A 24467-nucleotide genomic window follows, 5' to 3' on the forward strand; every position below is an offset into this window, starting at 1 on the left:
TAAAAATATAGCAAATGCTTGGTGGATTAAAACTCTTCAGAATCACAGAAATGTAAAAAAGGGTTCCTTTTTTTAAACCCCACCCCTACCCCATGTCACCAAGGTGACCACTGTTGACAGAAAAGGTGAGCATCTTTTTTTTTTAACATTTATTTTGAGGTGTAGGTGGACACAACACAATGCATTTATTTTTATGTGGTGCTGAGGACCAAACCCCGGTCCTTCCTGTGCTAGGTGAGCGCTCTACCGCTGAGCCACAATCCCAGCCCCAAGGTGAGCATCTTAAGGGTGCTCAAGGTAAAAACAGAAACAGCTAGCTATCGCTAAATCAGCTGAAAGAAACAAGAACGGTCATTGTTCTCCCCTTCCCTACTGTCTCAGCTTCAGAAAGTTTGCAGGTTTGTATACATAATCAAGACTTGGTCGTCCCTGTATTTGTGACAAAATGTGCAACAGGAAAACTAAGTTACTGGAACTGGCTGGTTAAGTTGGAAACCTAGGTTAGACCACTCATCCTTCACCTGACAGTTTATCCCCAGAATGAGGAAGGAATGGGAAAATAAACTAGTTTTTTTTTAATTGTCTTTTAAAACAGCTATTGTTTTCCATTTTACTCTCTCCTTAAAAGAGAGAAGAAGCCAGGTACAGTGGCACACACCTGTAATCCCAGCAACTCAGGAGGCTAAGGCAGGAGGATCACAATTTTGAGGCCAGTCTCAGCAATTTAGGGAAACTCTATCTCAAAAAAATAAAGAGGGCTGGGGATGTAGCTCAGTGGTAAAGCATTCCTGATCTCAATCACCAGAATCACCAAAAAAAAAAAAAGGGGGGGGGGGAGAAAAAGGGAGGGGAGAGAAGAAACTTTTCCTAAAATTAAGTAATTGGGATTTCTTCTTAATATCATTCTGGTTCTAAGGTAGAGGCACATGTGTGGGAAGGTAAACGGGATCTCGAGGCATTGTTCGTGTGGATCTGGAATCTGGCACTAGAGGATTTATGGGAGTACTAAGGGATATTAGGAAAATATCTAATATTTTGATGTATACATCTCTAATCTTTATAATTCCCCAATTCTGGATGTTTATTATCATGTATTTTTCTTTAATTGTTCTCACTTCAACCAAGATTTATGGATCTCAAGGCAGAATTTGTCACTGTCCTAGAATGGTTAGAAGAGGAGGAAGTTCCAGTTTAGATTGGCTTTCTTTGGGGCTTTGGGATATTAGGGAATTGTTTCTTAGCCTGAGAAAAAGATGAGTTAACTCATTTGCTCATATCTATGTATGCACACGTACACATGTAGATATATGAGTAATATATAAAATAGTTACAAATCTATAATGCATCATGTGTTGTTTGCTGTGTAAACATGATGCTTCTCCTTGACATGCCAGTTAGATTTCAAAGTATTAATTTCCCCATGACTTCATTCTGTGTCCAAGTCATCTTCTGATGTTGCTTGCTACACTGGTGCGTCCAGCCAAGAGAGCTCCTTGTAGTTTATCACTGGCCCAGTAACCTGAACGAGGGTATCTGATGAGCCCCTAAAGTGATACTTCTATGCAGAATTTCTTGTGCTACATTTTAAGAAAGGGTTTGGTCACATTTCAGAGAAAATGGAGTTGGAGTGGACTTCTGAAGTCATGTCTCCCAGCCTCCCACACAAGGCAAAAGTCCTTCATGTTCCTGAGTGTTGTCCAGCTCTTGTAGGACTAGGCTCAGCAAATGTATTCATCTGTATTCTAAAGAACAGTCCGAATTGAGGCAAAAGATTTTGTAACATGCAGCAAGCAAGGGAATGCAAAAGAAATAGGTACCTCTGAATATCTGCACATCCGTTCAGCACTGGGCTCTGCCTTCACAACAATCCGCCGCGTTGGTTTCATGATTCCATTTTAGGTATGAAGAAACTAAAGCTAAATAACCATCCCGTGACCACCTAGTTCATAGGAGCTGGAGCTGGGATTCAACCAAGATGAGGCCCTCTGTCCACTACATGTGTCCCCTCCTCCAACTACAAACAGGGAGATAGCTGGTCCTCACGCCTTCCCTCCACACTCTCATGGGGCTTCAGGTCACTCAATAGCTATAATTATGAAAAATTCAAAGGAGGCCTGGGGTGAACCCAGTCCTTTTAACAACTTGGTAGGAGCTTGGCAGACTGATGGAAGGTTCTAGCTGGTTGGCCTCCCTAAACTTCAGCTTTCTCATTTGTAAAATGGGAATAAACAAACCTACTTCTCAGAGTTGTTGTGATTAAATGAGGAAATGTGGAGAGACCTTATTGAATGTAGGGCCTCTCCTAGGTGCTCAGAGGAATCGGTGGATGGATGGAGACGATGATCCGTCATCATCGTGGTCACTGTGAGTGGACAACGGTGACTGGGGACTATGTTGGGAAAAGCTCAGAGTGCCTGCATCTCCTTCTGCTCCCAGTGTCACTCGACAGGCAACACAGCAGACTTCTGTGACTTCAAAAGGTGTGGAGATGTCTCCCCACCAGCAAGCAAACAGTTCTGTGGCTGGTGTCCTCTCATCCAATTCTGTCCTGATGCTGTCTACATGAGACAGCGTCACACTCCACAGGCGGAGGGCTCAGTCTCCAAGACTGCTCCCACTACATGCCAAGCTCAAGGTCCATGCCGTTTGACCCGTGCTTCTGACTGACCAGCTGAAATTTGAGGCTTCCACAGTCCCATTCCCACGTTCTGTTAGTCAGCTGGAGCCACTCAAGGAGACGCTCATGTTCCCTGGTTCATCTTATATAAGATGCTGCAAAGGGTACCCATGCAGAAATGCACAGGGCGAGGCCTGGGGAAGGGGCCTGCGTGGCACCACCAAGCCATCTTAGAAGTGTAACTTTCCATGTCCGTATCTGGACACTCTTGGAACCCAATCCTTTGGGGTTTGTGGGGAGATTTCATCGTGGTAACATGATTGCTAATAGCTGGTGGGGAGCGCAGAAAGCCTGTCTCTTCAGATTCTTTTTGGGTCTCTGTGCAGCACTCCTCCCTCCAGGGTATGAACAGGACCCCTCTGGAATGAGGGGGTCTTATGACCTACTCTCAGACAATGGCTGGTCAGAGATTTTCTCTATGGCCAGCTCCTGCACAGAAAGGCAGGGGATGATTAGAGTTTCTGTGATCTGCCTTGGAGAAGAGAAATTCTAGTTTCGATAGCCTGCCCGGGGGAGGGAGTTATGGGTCAAGAAGCATGGCTGAAAACCAAACTATAAATATATCACAGTATCTCAGTGTCTTAATCAGTTTTGGCCTGCTGTAATAAATGCTATCTGAGTGTTTTAAACAACATTCACCAGCCAGGCGCAGTGGCACAGGCCTATAATCCCAGCGGCTCAAGAGACTGAGGCAGGGGGATCACAAGTTCAAAGCCAGCCTCAGCAACTTAGCAAGGCCCTAAGCAACTCAGTGAGACCCTGTCTCTAGATAAAATACAAAACAGGGTTGGGGGTGTGACTCAATGGTTAAGCACCCCTGGGTTCAATCCCTGGTCCCAAAAATAAATTAAAAAAAAATAAACAACATTCCCTTCTCACAGTTCTGGAGGCTGGAAGCCCAAGACCAGGGAGCTGGCTGGTACATGTCTGGTGATGATGGCTTCCTGGTTTAGATGGCTTCCTTCTCCTTGTGCTGCCTCCCCATGGTGCAGAGGAGGGAGAGAGGAAGTGGGCTCTCTAATGTCTTTTTATAAGGGCACTAAACCCATTCTGGAAGCTTCTGCCTTCATGACCTAATTATCTCTCAGAGCCCCACCTCCTGAGCCCATCTTCCTGGGGGTTAGGATTTCAACCCAAATATTGGAGAGTCAGAACTTTTCTTAGGTTTTTTTTTTTTCTTTTTTGTTTGTTTGTTTAGTTTTGTAGTTGTTTGTTCTTTGAGAGTAAAGCTAAATTGCACTAATTGCTCCTCAGATATTTTATTGCTATTTTGAGCTTTTATGATAATCAGATCTTATAGACTCATAGATCTTCAATATGTTTTTTCAGGGTTAAAAACAAACAACAACAAAAAGAAAAATAGAAACACAATATAGCATACATCTAGAAGCACTACAGTCTTGCTTATCACACTTGTGAAGCATGAAGTTATTGGTTAGAAATAGCTTGGGCTAGGCTGGGGCTGTATGTAGCTCAGTGGTAAAGCGCTTGCCTCGCATGTGTGAGGCACTGGGTTCGATCCTCAGCACCACATAAAAATAAATAAAGATACTGTGTGTTTATCTACAACTAAATAAATATTTTAAAAAAAGAAAAAGGGAATAGTTTGGGCAGAGGGGCAGAGGTTGTGGCTCAGTGGTAGAGCATTCACCTAGTAGATGCAAGATGCTGGGTTCGGTCCTCAGCACCACATATAAATAAATAAATAAATAAATAAAAATAAAGGTATTATGTCCAACTACAACTAAAAAGAAAGAAAGAAAGATTGGGCAGAGTTGGGTCTTATTGTTCCTCACTACTTTGCCATATTTTAAGAGATAATGCATAATGTAAAATAATTCCTAAAACAATATTTTAATATTAAGAGTCACAATTTAATTTGGTTAAGAATGGAAATTTAAAGTAGAATTATGATTCATTTTTATATTTCCCTCTTGGTTCTCATGTTGCTGTAGTTGACAAAAGGAAGGGAATAGAATTTAGGCCCATGAGGTGGAAAGCAGCAAATCTTCTAGAGCCTCAGACCCTGACAACAAGCCCACACTGTTTAGTCCCTAATGACATTTGCAAATTCAGATACTGCAGGTGATTTTTAAGTGAAAATGCAGTGGTGTCTGTATAAAATGCAAGTGTATCAGATCTCAAGTGCATCTTGCAAACTATTATAAAACGTATTTTTTTATGTTAAGTTAGATTTCCTAATTTATTACTGAAAACTTCACTGGAAGTATGAGAGCTTTGATAAACCAGAAATGGTCCGTGTGCATGCAGAGAAAGAAATTTAATTAAAATTGATGTTTTCATTTCCTCTAAACTTTCCAGTTGTTTAATTCAGATGCTGGTGCCAGAAAAATTGAAAGACCTTTTTTTTTTTTTTTTTTTTTTGTAATTTCATAACCTACTGAAAAATCTGCCAAGATGTTGAAAAGGACTTCAAGAAAATACAAGTTAAGAAATTGTGTGTTGTGATCCCATTTTTGTTAAAACAACAAAAACAAAAGGTGGGAAAATGCATGGTACACCCTTGAAAAAGTCTCAGATGCTGTGCATAATTGGGCACAAATCCTGGGTTTCTGCCTTCCACGGCTCAGGGTGCTTGTGTGTGTTTTCTTTGACAGTAAACACATGTTACCTTTTTAACATAAAGAGCCATTTATTCCACCCTTCCCCTTTCAACTGGGTCACTCATAATTTACTGCAAAAAGAGAGGACTCTTTCTTGCTTAAAAAAAAAAAAAGTAGAATTGAAGCAGTTTTTAAATTTGACTATCCCAGTGTTTTGTAACTGTCTCCTTGCTTTAAACCCAGTTTCTCAGTGGAAAGCTCCCCATAATAGCCTTGAGGTTCTTGCTTAAGGATGATCTGCTGTTTATATGTAAAGGACTTACAACCTAGATAGAGAAAAATAGGACACATTATTTATTTACTTTTTGCAATGCTGGGAACCAAACCCAGGGCCTTGCACATGCCAAGCAAGCACTCTGCCACTGGGCTACACCCCAGCCCAGGACATGGAGTTTAACCTCAGTAGAGCTTTAGAGTGTTCTAGAATAGTGCCTGACTAAGCTGCAATGAGTAATGGTCTGCAGGGCTGCCTGGCCAGGATAGACTTTGAGGGAAATTAGGGCTCCATGGGGAAGATGAGGGATCTATGTTCATACAGTGATAAGCAGATGCTCTAAAACAACTCTCAGGCCAGTTTCTGCAAGAAAGATTAGAAAGCTACTTCTGTGTACCTACTTTTCAAATATAACCACATTGACATTTTAGTGGCTACAAAATAGCACCATTTTCTCTTGTTTTTTTTTTTTTTTTTCCTCTCTTTGAATGGAAAAATGCCAGAGGATTGAAAATATTCAGTATTATCCCAAGGCCTTTATGTTTTGAATGAAGAGAAAAGGAAGGAAGGGAGGTGATAGAAAAATTAACTCGTGATTTTTTCCTGAATATGTCCTTGGAGATGCAGAGCTAAAAAGTCAGCTCACTTAGGTTTCAAGGAGGATGAAAGGAAACACACAGTATGGAAGCTAATGTACATAGAAGTCTGTGAATATATAATGTAAGCCGAAGAGGCAGGAGATGTTTTTTATTCAGGGTGAGAGAGGAACAGGCTTCCTGGGCCACATACCGTCTCTACAACTCCTCAACTCTTCCACCAGCGTCGGAAAGCAGTCACAGGAGGCAAGAAGGAATGTGCATGGCTGTGTTCACATAAAACTTTATTTACAAAAGCAAGTCATGGGTCACAATTTCCAGCCTTCTCTGGAAGGAAAAGCTGGAAAGAAAGCCTGGCTTTGAAGGCCAATCTAAGGAGCTTTTCCTTCATTTCTTCAATGCCAGAGGATTTCAGAGATTTTTATTTCCTTGGAGAACCCAGTTCGAGTGTGTGACATGCCCTTTTTGTCATAAGATTCCATCCAAGTTAACCATAAAAAGTTGCCAAGAAAGCTAAGGATAAGCAGATGCTAAAGAGTCATGCAGTAAGACTACTGTCCAGCACCTTAAGAATTTGCACTCGTGTGTCCAAAGTCCCCTGGACTAAGAGAGGGAAACAGCAGTTTCTTCATTGGCCATTGGCAAGGAATAGGACAAGCCACTGGATATGGTTATGGGAAAATATGTGCAAGTCTGTTATTATTTAACTGATTTGCAAGACCTGTGCCTTGAAGATTTGGTCTTAAACCTGAGGAATATTGGCAGACTGGTCCTTTGGGGGATAATTGTACCCAAACATACACAGGAACATTTTGAATGTTGCTGAGAATCCAAAGTCCACAGAGTTGCCAAGATGAGCAAATAAAATCCAGCACACATGGTTAAACTGGAATTTCATATAAACAACAACAACAAAAATTTTTAGTATAATTATGTACTATTTAGTATTTGGGCTGGGCACCATGATGCATGCTTATAGTCCCAGCTACTCAGGAGGCTGAGGTGGCAAGATCATTTGAGCCTAGGCATTCATGAGCAATAGTGTAAGACTATCTAAAAGAAAATTTTTAAATTAAAAATAAATTAATTAAGTTAAAAATTGGTGGGACATACTTAAAGAATTATTTGTTATTTTTCTGAAATTCAAACTTAACCGGGCATTGATATTTTATCTGACAATCCAAAATATGAAGATGAATGATTAAGTTGTTTTTTGTACTGTATATTGCATCAATATGTCAGTTGATTAGTAATCGTTCTCCAAGGTGTTTTTTTTTTTTTTTCTTTAATTGTGGGAGTCTAATAATGGTTGAATCTCATTAATTTCAGCCTCACTGATTTGGAATTTTGATTATTTATGCAACGGCTATGCTAAGTGCATTTTCTTCATGAATTTAGTAAGCCTATTTGTCATTGATAGTGCAAACAAAGCTGAAAGAGAACTATTTATCTCCTTGGGAGGCTGCAAATAGTGTAATTACAATGTCATCAGGGGCTATCGCCTGTTAGGCTGTACTTTTCATTTAATAATTATAGATCGTTCTCAGTCATTCATTAAAATGAGACAAGTCTTTACCAGGCAGTCAGGGACAGCCACCTCAGTTCCTGTGGCCACTTTGCATCCCATGTACCCCAGCACCCCATGTGTGCTCATCCTGCCTGGCTCAGGACACAGTGTGTGCCCACCAGGCCAAACAGTCCAGTTGTGTGTTCTGTCTTCATGTTCTCTAGAGCCGCACACAGTGCTTGCTACACAGAAGGCACACTCTAAATGCTCACTGTTTGAGTGAATGAATGAATGAGTGAATATAGTTACACATACTAAAATAATCAATGAATGAGTGTTACATGCATATATTAAAACAATCATGATGTTTTTGTTTCTAAATTTCTCACATTTTAAATTTTAAACATAGTTTGAGCCAGGCACAGTGGCTCATGCCTGTAATCCCAGTGGCAGGAGAATGGTGAGTTCAAAGCTAGCCTCAGCAAAAACGAGGTGCTAAGCAACTCAGTGAGACCCTGTCTCTAAAGAAAATACAAAATAGGGCTGTGGATGTGGTTCAGTAGTCAAGTGTCCCTGAGTTCAATCCCTGGTACCAAATAATAATAATAATAATAATTTGAGCTGCTCTTATTCCAAATTTTAGTATATAAAGGAAACATTTGGTAGGGTTAGTTTCATTGCATAGCCTTTGATAGGACACAGAAGTCCTGTTTCTGAACTTCCAAGGGTGTTTTCTGGGGAGAGAGATAAAGGGGTGCTGGTACATCACCACAGCACTGCTCTCCCACCTAGTACCAGGGCTCAGGTGTTATCAGAGACATGACATCAGCAGGGTGAGCCATGGTCTTCCTTCTTGCCCCCACTGGCCATGATCGTGTGTGTGTGTGTGTGTGTGTGTGTGTGTGTGTACAGCCCCATACCACCTAAGAATGGCGTGACAGGCAGAATGTAGGATAGTGAACCCCATACAGTTATACTGTGGCCTGAGTGTGTTGTAGGCTATACCATCTGGGTTGTATAGGTGCACTTACAATGTTCACACAATAGCAAAATTACATGTGCCTCACCAGGCATGGTGGCACATGCCTGTAATTCTAGCAGCTCAGGAGGCTGAGGCAGGAGGATCCTGAGTTCAAAGTCAGCCTCAGCAATTTAGCGAGGTGCTAAGCAACTCAGTGAGACCCGTTTTTCTAAATAAAATACAAAATAGGGCTGGAGATGTGGCTCAGTGGTCAAGTGCCCAAGTTCAATCCCCAGTACAAATATATATGTATATAGTTCTCAGGAGCTGTTCTCATGTCGAGTGATGCATGACTTATATCTGTGTGTCACACAAACATACACATATGTCCATACATTTAAATAAATCTCCAGGACCTTCCAAAGAGATACAAGGGGATTACTTGTCTGGATGCCTTTTAAGGCGATCATTGGTGAGCTGCACGTTAGTGATTTGGAACTTATGTGGGTAGACAGACACACACATAAGTAGCCATGCATTCTTAAAAAAAAAAAAAATTCTAACCTGCATTCGTCTTATTGGCGATCCCTGTAACCATCGGAAAGAGCTTGAGAACTCCCAGTGAGTTCTGGCCCTCTCTTGAGGGAGATCAACGTGAGTGGTTTATAAGTGGCAAAAGTAATGCCGGAATTTCTCTGGCCCCATGTGGCTTGGTCTCTAGCCCCAGAAACATATTTAGGTGAGGTCTGCCCTCAGTTCCACCTGTGGCTTTCTTCTTCTCTTTCCTCCAGCCGAGAAAGGATTATGGGAGTTAGATCTCATCCTCCCTCCTCCCCTCACCCACTTTACCAGGGTTCAGGAGGGTGCCCTGCGCCTGTCGGGCTGGACAGGGCTGGACATCAGGGCCTCGGGCGTGGTCCTGTCCTGGGGAGAGTTGAGTCTGTCTGACTGTCCCTCTTTGTCCTCCCCCTCACAGCACCCTGGAGGGGTACTACGTGGACGACGCCCTGCAGGGCCAGGGCGTCTACACTTACGAGGACGGCGGCGTTCTCCAGGGCACCTACTTGGACGGAGAGCTGAACGGCCCAGCGCAGGAGTACGACACGGATGGGCGCCTGATCTTCAAGGGGCAGTACAAAGACAACATTCGCCACGGAGTGTGCTGGATCTACTACCCAGTAAGCCTGCGTCTGCTCCTGTGGGAAGGTGTGGTGCAGTAAGACAGAAAGAGCCGGGTGCGCGCTCTGCTCCAAATGGAGGCGCTGCGGAACCGAGCAGCCCAGTCGCTGAAGCCCAGAGTCTGGGAGGCCCGGGCATGCTGTGCGCTGCTGACGTAGGCTTAGTCCTGGGAGTTGGTCATTTTTTAGAGTCGTTTTTGGGAAAGAATGATTAACTGGGATGAATCAATTTTATCATACCACTAACCAAGTAAAAGATAATATATAGATATATACACACACATTGCTTTTAATTCCTTTTGGCATATAGAAAAAGTGGTAGGCTATTTCATTGTTGCTATTTATTGTGTTTTCTTTCTCATATGTAAGATTAAATCCAGAGATTTCCTTTTTTTTTTTTTTTTTTTGTTACTACACCATTGTTTACTTTCACAATGTCACTACTTTTGAAGTCGCTTTATAGTTTATATTGCTTGAATTAAGGTGATTTAATCTAACTTGCCTGAGTAATTGGTGAGAGTAAACTGGAATTTATTAGAGCAAGTAGACATGGCAAAACCCCTAGTTCAGAATTAATGTTCTAATTTTTGTTCACATTTCAAATATCCCATCTGTTCTTAGTGAGTTTCCAGAAAATATTTCAGAAAATAAACCTTAGGGAATATTTTATTTAATATTTTGTCATATCCAGATGCTTACTCTGAACCCTATCTTCTTACAATTTAAAAATGTTAATAAAAACAAATTATTACATATGTAACGAGAAAAATAGCTCCCATTAAATCTACTTACACATTATTGTTCTTAAAAAGTTAAACTGAGTACTGAAGTGCATGCCTGTAGTCCCAAGAACTCAGGAAGCTGAGGCAAGAGAACTGCTTGAACCCAGGACATCATAGCAAGACCCATCTGGAAGGAAGGAAGAAACATATACTCTAGGAAAAGAAGGTGTAAAACATTTGCTAAGAGTTACAAAAGCGGGGCTGGGGTTGTGGCTCAGTGGTAGCACGCTTGCCTAGCATGTGTGAGGCACTGGGTTCAATTCTCAGCACCACATATAAACAAATAAATGAGTAAAGGTCCATCAATAACTAATAGTTTTTTTTTAATTACGAAAGCATTTACATATCCTCGTGGTAGGATCCATGACTGATCATAAGTCATTTCAGTTACCACCTAGAAAAAGGCAAGTGGGACAGGAAGAGGGGAGGCACTTGCCACCTTAAGGAGACTGAGATTGGGCTTCCTGAGGACCCAGGTGAGCCTCTGGCTGCCCACTGCTGGGGAGGTGCTGAAATGACAGTGAACCTTGAAGTCACAGAAGTAAGTGGAACTCTGTAGGCAGAGAGAGGCAAAATAGAGATCCCCAGGCTCTCCCACTGCCTGTCATTTAACTTGTGAATAGGATCAACTTACAATCGCTGTGAGATCAAAGATGCTCTAAGCTGGGGGACTGTGTTCACCTCTCTCAGTGTTGTTGCACTTTGAAAACTAAAAATGCAGCTACATGTTAATAAGTAGCCTTAATTATTATCTTATTAAATGCCAAGAGAAGCTGCCTTTGGAAGGAAGGGCTAATGAGTTCTTAGCTTTCAGAAGTGGTTGGTAATGCCTGTTTTAAGTGTGGTATCTGTGGGCAGTTGAGGGGGTGGCTCACACTCCTCTGCTGTCTGGAGTCTGAAACAGTTAAGAAATAGACTCAGGTGTCAGAGGTCAAGTTGTCAGTTTTTATTATGGCAGGGTTGGGTTGGAGGTGTGGTATGGGCCCATGGCCTTCTACTCCTTCCCCTGGGAACTGAGCAGATGGGCCAGCTCTCGACAGTGGCTAGAAGGCTGCATGTTTGCCCAGGGGTTGTGGGCCTGCCTGGAGGAGCTTCCAATGGAAAGGGGAAATCAGGCAGCAGATAAGGGCCTGAGAAAGAAAAAAAAAGGCAGATGCCTGAAAGAAAACTTTATCTTGATACTCCCCACCCAAAGAAGAAATGGGTGTTGGTGTCAGACCTGCCCTCTAGCCGGCTACATCGCTTGAATGACTCCTCACTCCACCAGGGGGAGCCAGCGAGCAGAGGCCAGAATCCACAGCTTCCTACCCAGCACCCCCCCAGAGACCAGACAAGGATATTTCTGTGTGAAGGAATCAAAACAGGAAAAGAAGAATTTATTCTTCCCGCAGTGCTTATAGGCTCACTCTAAGAAGAGTTCATTTCTTTCAAGAAATTCCCTCAAACTGTAAAACAAAGTTCTTGATTAAAAATGCATAACTCTTTGGACATTATTTGGAATATTATCCCAGCTACTTGGGTGACTAAGGATGGCAAGCTCAAGGCCAGCTTGTGGATAGGATCAACTTACAATTGAGCAAGACCACGTCTCAAATTAAAAAAAAATAAAAAGGGCTGGGAGGTAGCTCAGCAGTAGAGTGCCTGTGAGCTCAATCTCCAGTATCCAAAAATAATAAAATAAAATAAAAATGCATAACTCCTTTGGGAAATAAAAGAATTCTATTTTATCATTCTAGAGAAATACATTCACTTCTTCCAAAACCAGAAGTTTAAAGCATTTAAGGGAAAAGGTATGAAGAGTAGGAAGAAAGACTTCTATTTTAAATTACTAGTAATGGTAGTGGTTTATGTTCGGGCATGTCATAAGCCCAGGCTCAGTAATCATCACTGACAGCCTGAAGGCATTATGCACAAAGTATTGTCCTCATTTATGCCTAGTAAGAATTAATTTGGGGAGGAGGAAGAGCAATAAATAGAGTACTAGTGCACTTTCTACCTATGAAAAAATGCTTCCAAGTGTTTTTCCTCTTATGGGAGCACTGAGATTCATTTTAATTTATAAACTTTTTCCCACAAAGAACAATTAGACTGTGGCGAGGCATAGAAATCAAATATACCATGTAATTGATTTCTGTTGTTTCTCAATAAGCAGCAAAAGTCACCCACATCACTGACTTTGAGTAGCTATTTCTAGATCCTTGAACCAGGGAAAATAACCAAGCTTTTAGCAATGTCATGGCATTTACATTATATCAAACATGTAAAGATCTTAGATTTCAAAGTTATACCATAAGGACCTTCAGGGTAGGGCATGAGGGGGAAGGAACTGGATTGAATTATGCATTGTTTCTTGGACCCCTAGGTCAATTAAAACAGTATTTATGGGTTACCTACTATGTCCGTGGAATCTAGTAGGATACAGAATTCTATCATAGCCTCTATGCTAAAGTACACAGTGATCCTTAGGTATGAAGCAAAACCGGCTCCTCTTACTGAAGGAGGCAAAAGGAAGCAGTAAATAGAGTGTGAAGTGATTGAGAGAGAATTGAGTTCATCTGATTTCACTTTGCCTTTGGTGTTAAGGTTAGGGGTAATGGTTTGGGAGGCTAAGGCAGGAGGATCATGAGTTTAAAGCCAGCCTCAGGAATTTAGCGAGACCCTAAACAACTTAGCCAGCCCCCGTCTCTAAATAAATTGTAAAAAGGACTGGAGATGTGGCTCAGTGGTTAAGCGTTCCTGGGTTCAATTCCTGGTACCAGAAAAAAAGATAATGATATAGGATTCTCAGAAAGGCAGTGTCTGGAAGTCCTTTTGTTTCTCTCTTAGAAAATGCAGACAAATCTATATTTACCCATGCACACAAAATTAATTCTTAGATACATTTAAACCAAAGATTTTCTTAACAGACTAGAAATCCAAAATCTAACATTAAGTAGATCATAGAAATGGCAGGTAGGATTGCCTTGATATTAGCCAGAGGTAATGTTACATTGTTTTAAATGTCTGCAACTAATGTTCCAAATGTAACATGTTTGTTTCTTAAATAACAAAGCAAGATAGAGAATCTGCAGGGAGTCTGGGGATACAAAGTGTAACTCGGTTTCTCACCCTTTACCAGCCCTTGTGTATGTAATATCACCGCAGTGTTTTTGTAAGGGTCTGGGAAGTTACATGCACACGGGGACATTAACTTGAGGAGCTATGTTTCATGTTCTCACTCTTGCTACTAATAGTGCAGAATGGAAATTTCTTGAACTCGTGCCCTATAGATAAATACTATATATAATATTTTCTGGGTTTTGGTTTCTCCCATCAGGACGGAGGCAGCCTTGTAGGGGATGTCAACGAGGATGGGGAGATGACTGGAGAGAAGATAGCCTATGTGTACCCTGACGAGAGGACTGCGCTTTATGGGAAATTCATTGATGGAGAGATGATCGAAGGAAAACTGGCCACGCTCATGGCCACTGAAGAAGGGAAGCCTCACTTTGAACTGATGCCTGGAAGTAAGTTGAACGCACTTCAGATGGGTGATAGGCCGAGAGAAGTCTCTCGACCTGAGTAGCACACTGTAATGGTGCCTTAGTCAAGTTTTGCTGCAGAACAGACACTTCACCAACCTGATGGTTTACAGCAGCAGATGTAGGTCTGCTGACCATCTATGCTACAGCTGGGCAAGGCTGGGCCGGAAGATTCTGTTCAGGTTTGATTTGCTTTATGCTTTTTTTTTTTTTTTTCTTTTTGAGATAGGATCTCACTGAGTTATTTAGACTGGCCTCAAACTTGGCAGTCCTCCTGCCTCTACCTCCCGAGTCACTGGGATTACAGGCATGTGCCACTGTGTGTCTTAATGATGGGACCTGGGCTGAAGGGACAGTGGCAACTTTGAGCAAGATTTTTCTCACAGTGGATCATAACATGTCACAACAGAAGCAGATCCCAGTGATGTCCCCTAAAGCCTCACCTTGGAACTGACAGAGTGACCAGTTTTCTCTGGCCAAAACAAGTCACACGGCTAAGCCAGATACAAGAAAAACAGAAATTACATCATACACTTTAGTGGGAGTCACTGAAAAGTCCCATGACAAGAAGCACAGATAGATGAGTCTATAATACAGTGCAGAAGCTAAGAAATGACAGTAGTAATCCAATCAATGTCAAATGACTACATTTCCAAAGCACAGAACCATGATTTAATGATATTAAAAAGAACCAGATCAGATGGACCTCCGAACCTGTACATACTGGAAGGCTGATTCAACTTGAGCGCTAACTGGAAAAGACAAATGCATAGTGACATTCCCCTGCCCTCTCCAGAACCCAGCATCTTGTATGGAGCACACACTCAATATATGTGTGAACCCAAGAGAATCCATATGAGGATCTTCTTTGCATGTGCAATATACCACACTAAAATATTTTTTTCTGGATATAAAATTATTTATTGTAGAAAATTGGGAAACACAAAGAAAAAATTCAAAATTTAGCATTTTGGGTGGCACAGCCTAAGAACGTTGTTTGAATTAGTCTGATGCCTTGGAAACTATAAATGCCTGTATCTCTGGTCCAGGTTAGGTTTGAAGGAGAAAAAATTAAAAAGGTAATAAACCTATGCCTTAGTAGGCCCAAATAATACTTAGCTATTTGGGATCTGCAGGAGAATCTGCAAAGGAAAGTTCTCCAAAAATAGAAAATCTCACATTTACATTTAAGTCCAACTTGGGTTGCTTTAAATGTCTCCATTTTTATTTTTTAAGTTAAATTTTGAAGCAGTCTAAATGCAATGTGAGGTTCTGGATTGGATCCTGGAACAAAAAAAGCACATTAGTGAAAAACTGGTGGAATCTGAATAAAGTCTGGAGTTTGGTTCCTAGTAATGTATCTATGTTGGTTTCCTAATTTTGACAAATGTACCCTGTAATGTAAGAAGTTAACATTAGGAGAGACAGTGAAAGCTCTCTGTGCTATCTTTGCAACTTTTCTGTATAATTAAAACTATTCCAAGATGAACAGTGTCTTTTTAAAAAGGGAAGCAGTAATCTTTGAGCTACAAACTCTAGTATTTCAGCTCTTGATATGTTCTGAAAAAAAGATAATGTTATAATGTTTTGAAACCAGGAGACCTGGGGCAGGGGAGAATCCCAACTGGTGATCCAATATTTCCAGTTTTTAATTTTTATCTTTTGGGTGCTGGAGTTCAAACCCAGTGCCTTGCACCTGCCAGGCAGCCCATCTTCCCCTGGAGCTACCTCCCCAGCCCAGTGATGCAAAGTTTAACACTTCAGAAATGACAACATTGTTGATAGCAAGAGTCACATGGTTTGAGGGGCTTGGGTTGTGGCGCATCAGTAGAGCACTCACCTAGCACATGCAAGGCACTGGGTTCAATCCTCAGCACCACATAATAAAAATAAATAAAATAAAGGTATTGTGTCCAACTACAACTAAAATATATATATATATATATATATATATATATATATATATATATATATATATATATATATATATGAAAAAAGAGTCGCCTGGTTTGAGTCTCAGTTTTAACATCCACCATACTGTGGTCCTGAGCAAGTTATTTATCTTTCAGAACCTATTTCTTCACTTTGAATATGGGTGTTAGCACCTACTATAAAACACCATAATGCAAGTTACTGTTGTTCTTATGTTCTTCTTGGTATGAATAAAAAACTGATTTTTGAGAGTGATAATTGTCAAGGGGATGATTGTTTTTCTTATACTTCCTAGTTACAAATAGCAAACACCCTTCTCGAATCCATGTAGGTTAAAAGAGAAAGGGGCACATTCGTGGGCAAGATTTTGGCAGGCCTCTGGCATTTTAAGGAAATGGTCTTCAAAGGGGTCAGGAAACAGCTCTGTGGGAAAGCGCTAAACTGAAGAGCGTCAGGAACCATGGTTGTCCTGGGCACCTCTGAGGCACCCAAGATCTAGTGTCCTGCCACGTTCCTATGGCTCTCCTCCGCCCTCCTGTTAGTTGGCATTGTTGCTGACTAACCAATGAAGTAGATGTTCCAGGGTCATGTGACCATCTGCTCCATAAAGTTCTCCCCCACCTGCCACCTCACTGGCTTCCTGTCCCCCCCCCCTTTCTCTTGGTGCTTTTGTGGCCACAGACTGCTTCTGGGTCTCCAGTGGCTGGACTTTCTTCTCACTCTTCAGCCTTCCCTGGAGACTCCCTCCCCTGGCCAGGCCCTGCGCTCTCTGGCTCACTGTTATAATCAGTGCTTGCTGAGTGCGTGATGTGTTCTAATCCCAAGTCACAGTGAAAACTAGGGAGGAAAGGAGACGGAAAAGGGAGTGTTGTGCTTGCCTGGAGTCCTGCGTGTCCTAGGGAGTGGAAGAAGCTGTTCTGCAGCCTGGAATACAGGACAGATGTAACCCATTTGTATCGGCAGCGTCCCTGAGGTGTTGTGTTACATGTAGCTGGCACACAGTGTACACTGGGGTTGAAAGCTTTAGTCTAAGGAAGGAGATGGAAATTTATAGAATTTTCACACAAATGTTTGATTTAGGGCTGGGGATTTCGCGATTTCGCTCAGTGGTAGAGTACTTGCTTAGCATGTGTGAGGCTCTGGGTTGGACTACACACACACACACACACACACACTCACATACAAACACAACACACACACAAGGTTGGTTTAAAAAAAATTGTGTGGTTTGTTTTTTTTTTTTTCTCTCTCTCTCTTTTGAACTAAATGCCTTTCATGGATTGTCTGCTGGTTCGTTTCTTACTGATTTACTCTCAGATCTATTTCTCATTCTTTCTCACCTGCTTCTGTTGCAAGGGGATTCTGCATTTCCTAGGCTTTTCTGTTATCAGTCTTCTGTCTGGGTTTGGCCACAGGGAGGCTACTGGCCCCGGGGCAGACAGGGAGGGGGTTTGGGGAAGCTCCCTCTCTGTGCATCTGCAGCAGCAGCCTAGCCATCGCCTCCTGATTCCATCTCCCACCAGGGAAGTCCACCATAACTCTGGCCACCCCAGCCCTAGAGCCCCAGGTGCACCACGTCCCCTTAGACCCCTTAACTTAGAGTGGAGGCTTCCTTTTCCGGTCTCCTCCCTACTCCATCTTGGCTTCTCAGTTCTCCTGTCTCCAGTATAACTAATTACCTGAGTTAAATTCCCTCTTTTTGAAATACTTAAATGGCCTATTTCTTACTTAGTCCTGACTGATTTGGGTTGTTTTCTAACTTTTAATTTGAGACATTTATTTGGGCTTGGGTTGTACAAAAAAAATAGAGGACCTGGTAGCCATTGGTAACCACCGCAGAACTGCCTAATGGATTATTAGTGATGTCTCAATGCCTAAAATAATTTACTTTGCAGCAGTAAGCCCCCCGGTTCTAAATTTTGTTTCTTTACTTATTAGTCTTCAGAACATCATATGTCTCCATTATGCTTGATGAGAATTCTCTGAGGCTTATTCTTTGCAGGAAGTCATTGGTAATTCTCGAATGGTTGCACATCTTAGTTTCTGGAAAAAATTACTGATTGGGTTCTGAACCACCTCAACAGAAATAAGATGACTTTGTTAATGCTTTATCAAAAGCAGTGAGTGCACTCCTCCTGAATTCTGGAGACTGAATGTTTATTCTTAGTGAAAGAACCAACAGCCAGGGCTCAGTTGTTAGATTTTACAGACTGTCTGGTATGAAGAAAACCACAACAAAATTTTTAACCACTATTCAATTTGATCTGACCAGATATCTGAAAATTCCACAACAAAGCATTTTTTATTTAAAAAAAAACAATTATTAAGTAGCCAAGTATCTTTTAAATTGTTTGAATGAAGAAAATTCTCTTGAATCCCTATCGCAAAATAGGGATTTTTAAGATGCACTTTTAATGGCTGTTCATTAAGACTTGAAAATACAACTGAAGAATAAATCTATTTGAATGGAAAAATTGCATTCGAAAAGGTATAACCAGAATAATCTCTGTGGTTGTTTAGCTCTTTCTTGTGCCTTGGATAGAAGTAAATGTTTTAAATGCTCTTCCCCAACCCTCTACCTGCACTGACGGTTGGCTTGTTTGTTTTTGCTTTTTAGGCTCCGTGTACCACTTTGATAAGTCGACTTCATCTTGCATTTCAACCAATGCTCTCCTTCCAGATCCTTATGAATCGGACAGGTAACTTTTTCCTTATGGGTTGTTTTTTTTCTTATGGTTGTACACAAAGTATATCACACCATTCATGTCTTCATATGTGTACTTAGGGTAATGATGTCCATCTCATTCTACTACCTTTCCTACCCCCATGCCCCCTCCCTTCTCCTCCCACCCCTCTGCCCTATCTAGAGTTCATCTATTCCTCCCATGCTCCCCCTCCCTACCCCACTATGAGTCAGCGTCCTTATATCAGAGAAAACATTTGGCATTTGGTTTTGGAGGATTGGCTAACTTCACTTAGCATTATCTTCTCCAACTCCATCCATTTACCTGAAAATGCCATGATTCTATTCTCTTTTATTGCTGAGTAACATTCCATTGTGTATATGTGCCACATTTTTTTAATCCATTCATCTACTGAAGGGCATCTAGGTTGGCTCCACAGTTTATCTATTGTGAATTGTGCTGCTATAATCATCGATATGGCTGTGTCCCTGTAGTATTCTGTTTTTAAGTCATTTGGGTATAGACCAAGGAGAGGGATCACTGGGTCAAATGGTGGTTCCATTCCCAGTTTTCCAAGGAATCTCCATACTGCTTTCCATATTGGCTGCACCAATTTGCCGTCCCACCAGCAATGTATGAGTGTGCCTTTTCCCCACATCCTCATCAGCACTTATTGTTGTTTGTCTTCATAATAGCTGCCTTTCTAACTGGAGTGAGATGAAATCTTAGAGTAGTTTTGATTTGCATTTCTCTAATTGCTGGTGATGATGAACACCTTTTCATGTATTTGTTGATTGATTGTATGTCATCTTCTGAGAAGTGTCTGTTCACATCCTTTGCCCATTTATTGATTGGATTATTTATTTTCTTGGTGTTTAGCTTTTTGAGTTCTTTATATATCCTAGAGATTAGTGCTCTATCTGATGTGTGAGGGGTAAAAATTTGCTCCCAAGATGTAGGCTGTCTATTCACCTCACTGATTGTTTCTTTTGCTGAGAAGAAACTTTTTAGTTTAAATCCATCCCATTTATTGATTTTTTTATTTTAATTCTTGCTCTATAGGAGTCTTATTAAAGAAGTTGGGGCCTAATACAACATGATGGAGATTAGGGCCTACTTTTTCTTCTATTATACGCAGGGTTTCTGATTTAATTCCTAGGCCCTTGATCCACATTGAGTTGAGTTTTGTGAGAAATGGTGAGAGATACGGGCTTAATTTCATTTTGTTGCATATGGATTTCCAATTTTTTTCAGCACCATTTATTGAAGAGGCTGTATTTTCTCCAATGTATGTTTTTGGTGCCTTTGTCTAATGTAAGATAATTGTAATTTTGTGGGTTAGTCTCTGTGTCCTCTATTCTGTACCATTGGTCTACCAGTCTATTTCAGTGCCAGTACCATACTGTTTTTGTTACAATTGCTCTGCAGTATAGATTAAAGTGTGGTATAGTGATGCCTGCTTCACTCTTCTTGCTTAAGATTGCGTTAGCTATTTTGAGTCTCTTATTTTTCCAGATGAATTTCATGACTGCTTTTTCTATGAGGAATACCATTGGGATTTTGATTGGAATTGCATTAAATCTGTATGGTGCTGCAATTCCTTGTGGTTTTAATTGTACTGTTTATGTAGAGCTAAAAATCCTAGTGGTGAGCCAGGTGCTATGGTGCATGCCTATAATCCCAGTGACTCAGGAGGCTGAGGCAGGAGGATTTCAAGTTTAAAGCAAGCCTCAGCAACTTAGAGGGGTCCTAAGCAACTCAGTGAGACCCTGTCTATAAATTTAAAAATATAGAAAGGGCTGGGGATGTGGGTCAGTGGTTAAGCGCCCTGTGTTCAATCCTTGGTGCAAAAACATCCTAGTGATGGGAATTCACATGCCTTTCACGCTCTGCTGAAGCTGGGCTCCTTCTGTTCTGTCAAAGCCCCTCATGAGAGTGTCCCTTGTCCTATGCAAACCTTCCAAATAAATGTTTACATATTCTGAGGATGAGTGTTTTTAATCTCATACAGAATCTCTCCCTAGAGAGGGTTTCTACACTTATCAAGCGCAGAGCAGGGCTCCCATGTTTCCTGGCATGGAAGCTCCAGGTGATCAGAGCCATAGGCCAGGTGGCTCCGCCCTGCCCAAGGGCCCCCTTTCTTAGAGCTCTGGTGGCAAGGTTTCTGCTGCACACTCATGCAGTCCTCCAGGGGAGCATTTCACGTTCTTTAAAGCCCTAGCCTTCACCCCCAGAACGTTCCTTTTCTAAGCCCAGCTGAAGGTCCGGAGCGCAAGGCAATTTATTCAATCATCAAGGAAAGTTTGGAAACTGAACATATAAAGCATAAAAACATTCCAGCTTGTAAATGACAAGTCTCTGGTTCTACAAGCTCACTCCAAGTGTCAAGTTCTGTTCCACTTCACATGTTATCCTTGAGGATGGCTGCACTGTACCCTCCATTCTCGGGTGGCTTTTGCTGATACCCTGCTTGGGATCCTTATTCCCTAGCAGCTGGTGTTTCTGAGCAAGGACACCTCTGAGGTTGGTTTTCTCTCTGCCTCGCTCTGATTCGGTCTCTGTCCCCTGACTTAGCTGACAGGGCTGACCCTGCAATGTCACAAGCAATGAATGGCCTCTTTTTGACAAGAGGCTCTGGCCCAGTTACAAAGAAGACAGTTGTGTCTCTGTTGGCCCTAAAACAACACAGCATCATAACTGTATATATCAGTCTTATTATTGTTGGGGTGATTCTTCATGACACCCTCCAAACAATGAGCAGTTTTCCAAAGCAAACATTCTATGTGACACAGTTCTACAGGTTGGCTGAGGTTCAGCCCCTTTGGACCCAGATCAACTAGTTCAGCTGGACTAGGCTGGACTCCAGGCTTCAAGTTGGGTTCAGGTCTGTTTCGTGCATCTTCATTCCAAGACTTGGACTACAGGAGTACAGCCCCCGGGGCATGTTCTTCTCATGGAAATGCTGGAGGAGGCTGGCAGAACTCTTCCAGGGCTCTTCCACCTGAGACCCAGCATGCAGTCGCTTCTGTCCATTCTGCTAACAAAGCAGAATATAGCCAAGTACTAAGTCAGCAGGGCGGACATGTGTGATCCACCACTGGGGAGACTCCTCGAGGTCACCTGGTAAAGTGGCAGGATGTATACTCCTATCACAGAGTAGAATTGGAAGCTGTTATTCAGTCCATGAAATAAACACAAATTCCATGTAACAAAAATTACAAATGACCAATCCTTGCAGCATCATTCCATCATGGTGTCCAAAGAACTGAAAGAGTTGTTGATGGAACATATATTCTGTTTTAAAATTCAAATCCAACTGGACATAATGGTGCACACTGGTAATCCCAGTGACTCAGGAGGCTGAGGCAGGAGGACTACAAATTTGAAGGCAGCCTCTTAGTGAGATCCTGTCTTAAAATATCAATAAAAAGCGGGAAGGGGCTGGGGCTGTAGCTCAGTGGTAGAGTGCTTGCCTAGCATGTGGGAGGTACTGGGTTCAGTCCTCAGCACCACATAAAAACAAATAAACAAAATAAAGGCATTGTGGGGAAAAAAAAAAAGTGGTAGGGATATAGCTCCATAGTAGAGGACCCTGGAGTTTCATTCCCAGTAACTAACACACACACACACACACACACACACACACACACACAGAGAGAGAGAGAGAGAGTTCTATGGCAGAATGCTGTCTTTGCTTCTTATAAACCAGTGATTGGCAACCCGTTTCTACAAAAGGCCACATAGTAAATATTTAGGCTTTGTAGGCCGGTGAGCTTCATTGCAAGTACTCAGCTCTGCCTTAGTAGAGCTACAGCAGTCAGGAAGATACCAAGCCTATACGGGTGGCTGTGCTCCAATAAAACTTTATTTACAAAAATGAGCAGCAGCCAGATTTGATCCTTGGGCTTTTGTTAGCCAGTGTCTGGACAAACCACTTTGTTGGGAAGTACTTGTTGGAGGGCTGGGGATATAGATCAGTTGGTAGGTAGAGTGCTTGTCTCAAAAGCACAAGGCCCTGGATTCAATCCCCAGCAACACAAAAAAGAAGGGGGAAGTAATTATTCCTATTAACTGTCACTCCTCCATGTAGAAGATTCATCTTGGGGTTTAACTGAAACAGTGTTCCCCTCCTGACTGTTGAACCACGATGCAAAGAAAAGATCACCAACTCCAATTTTAAATCAAATTAAAGCAAGCTTATATTGTTTACACAAATAAAGCTGGCCAGGACTGTCTCTCCCCACTCTGAGCTAGAGATCAGCCCCCCAGCTCTCCAGGAAAAAGGTTTTATAGCACAAAAAGTTTCAAAGGGGGGTGGAAAAAAACAGGATTTTGTCAAGCATAATACAAAGGCAGATAGTAGGTTAATGATCTACATGGCATGATATTTCAAGGTAGGGAGTAATTTCAGATCCCAACATCAGAATTTATGAGGCGCTGTTGAGGTTTCAGAGAGGATCGTTATCTGGTCAGGGGGAGCCAGGATTTATGAGGTGCCACTAAGGTTTTAGAGAGGGTTGTTATCTGGTCAAGAAGAGCCAGACATGGGTGAGTTCAGAGCATGGGCAGGAATTCCAAACAAGTTTAGAAATCTCAGTAATTTATAGTAAAACAGAAATTAACTTTTCATGACTTTGTGATGAGATGGCTCCCAATCTTAAAATGGAATTAGGCTGGGTTCATCACTGACATTGACAAACTTGGGTATAGTTTTAACTAACTTTGGAGACTGATCGACTTGTACAATCAGACTCAAAATTGTCATTCACCATCCACCAAAAGAAAATCGCTGCTATAGCAAGTCCTGGGTAGCTTTATACTGCTATTTCTTCTTTTTCTGATGTTAAAATGTTGTGGTTTAACATTTTCTTCCTTCTTTTCTTCTTCATTTGGTTATTAGGAACTGATATTTTGGATCCAGTAGCCATATTGATAATTTGGTGGTTGACGTAAAGAGTGACATATACATTTTTATTTTTCCCCCATGTAGGGTTTATGTTGCTGAGTCTCTCATTTCCAGTGCCGGAGAAGGACTATTTTCCAAGGTAGCAGTGGGACCGAATACTGTTATGTCTTTTTATAATGGAGTCCGAATCACACACCAAGAGGTGAGTGGGGAGAGGTGACAAGCTGTGGGATTGGTTAAAGCATTTGTTTCAAACAGGGTCCCTTTAAAGTTCCACAGCTAATTCATAGAAAGGGGGGCAGTGCCGTCCCTGAGACAGTAACTGCTTTGTACAAGACATACCCAATGTCTGGAAAATTGAGATCCAGTCAGATTCTGTCAGTAATTGATTCATGACCTTGGGCAGGGTGCCCTCTAGGAAAGCCCCTTCTCCTGGTAGTGCAAAAGCTATACGCAGCCTGTGTCTTGCTGGGAAGAGTTCTAGGTGCTGATAGAATGTTTCAGTTGAATCACCTCTTCCCTTTGAGACACAAACTTTGACATATTTGACGTATGTTCTGGGGTTTTTTTTGTTTTGTTTTGTTTTGTTTTCTTCACTTCTCAGCTAACCTCTGAGAGTTTGCTTAAGGGCAAAATTTGAAGCCTTCTGCCCAGTGAGTGACTTCCATCCCTGATTCAGTTTTACTGAGTGGAACTGAAGCTTACGGTGAATGTTTCACATTCCTATCTCCACTTTTTTTACTCATCCCTGCCAAACAATAAAGAACAAAATACCATGAGATGTTCACACATGCAGAGCTGGTGCACCAGCCAAGGGACAGTGCACTCCAAAGAAGCAGGGTCCCTGTGACCTCTGAAGGCACTCCAGAAAGCCCAAGAAGTTCA

At 41.8% G+C, this 24467-nt stretch overlaps 1 protein-coding gene across 1 annotated transcript in view; it reads left to right on the forward strand.

The window, feature by feature from the left end:
- Setd7 (SET domain containing 7, histone lysine methyltransferase) overlaps positions 1-24467 on the forward strand; it is a 48521-nt gene that overhangs the window by 12458 nt on the left and 11596 nt on the right. Inside the window, exons 3-6 of the mRNA XM_027926583.2 lie at positions 9556-9757; positions 13856-14045; positions 18610-18691; positions 23667-23784. Coding sequence (XP_027782384.2) covers positions 9556-9757; positions 13856-14045; positions 18610-18691; positions 23667-23784 — 592 coding nt within the window. The remainder of the gene's footprint in view (positions 1-9555; positions 9758-13855; positions 14046-18609; positions 18692-23666; positions 23785-24467) is intronic.

This window comes from Marmota flaviventris, chromosome 7 (assembly GCF_047511675.1).
Source record: "Marmota flaviventris isolate mMarFla1 chromosome 7, mMarFla1.hap1, whole genome shotgun sequence".
NCBI classification, from domain to species: domain Eukaryota; kingdom Metazoa; phylum Chordata; class Mammalia; order Rodentia; family Sciuridae; genus Marmota; species Marmota flaviventris.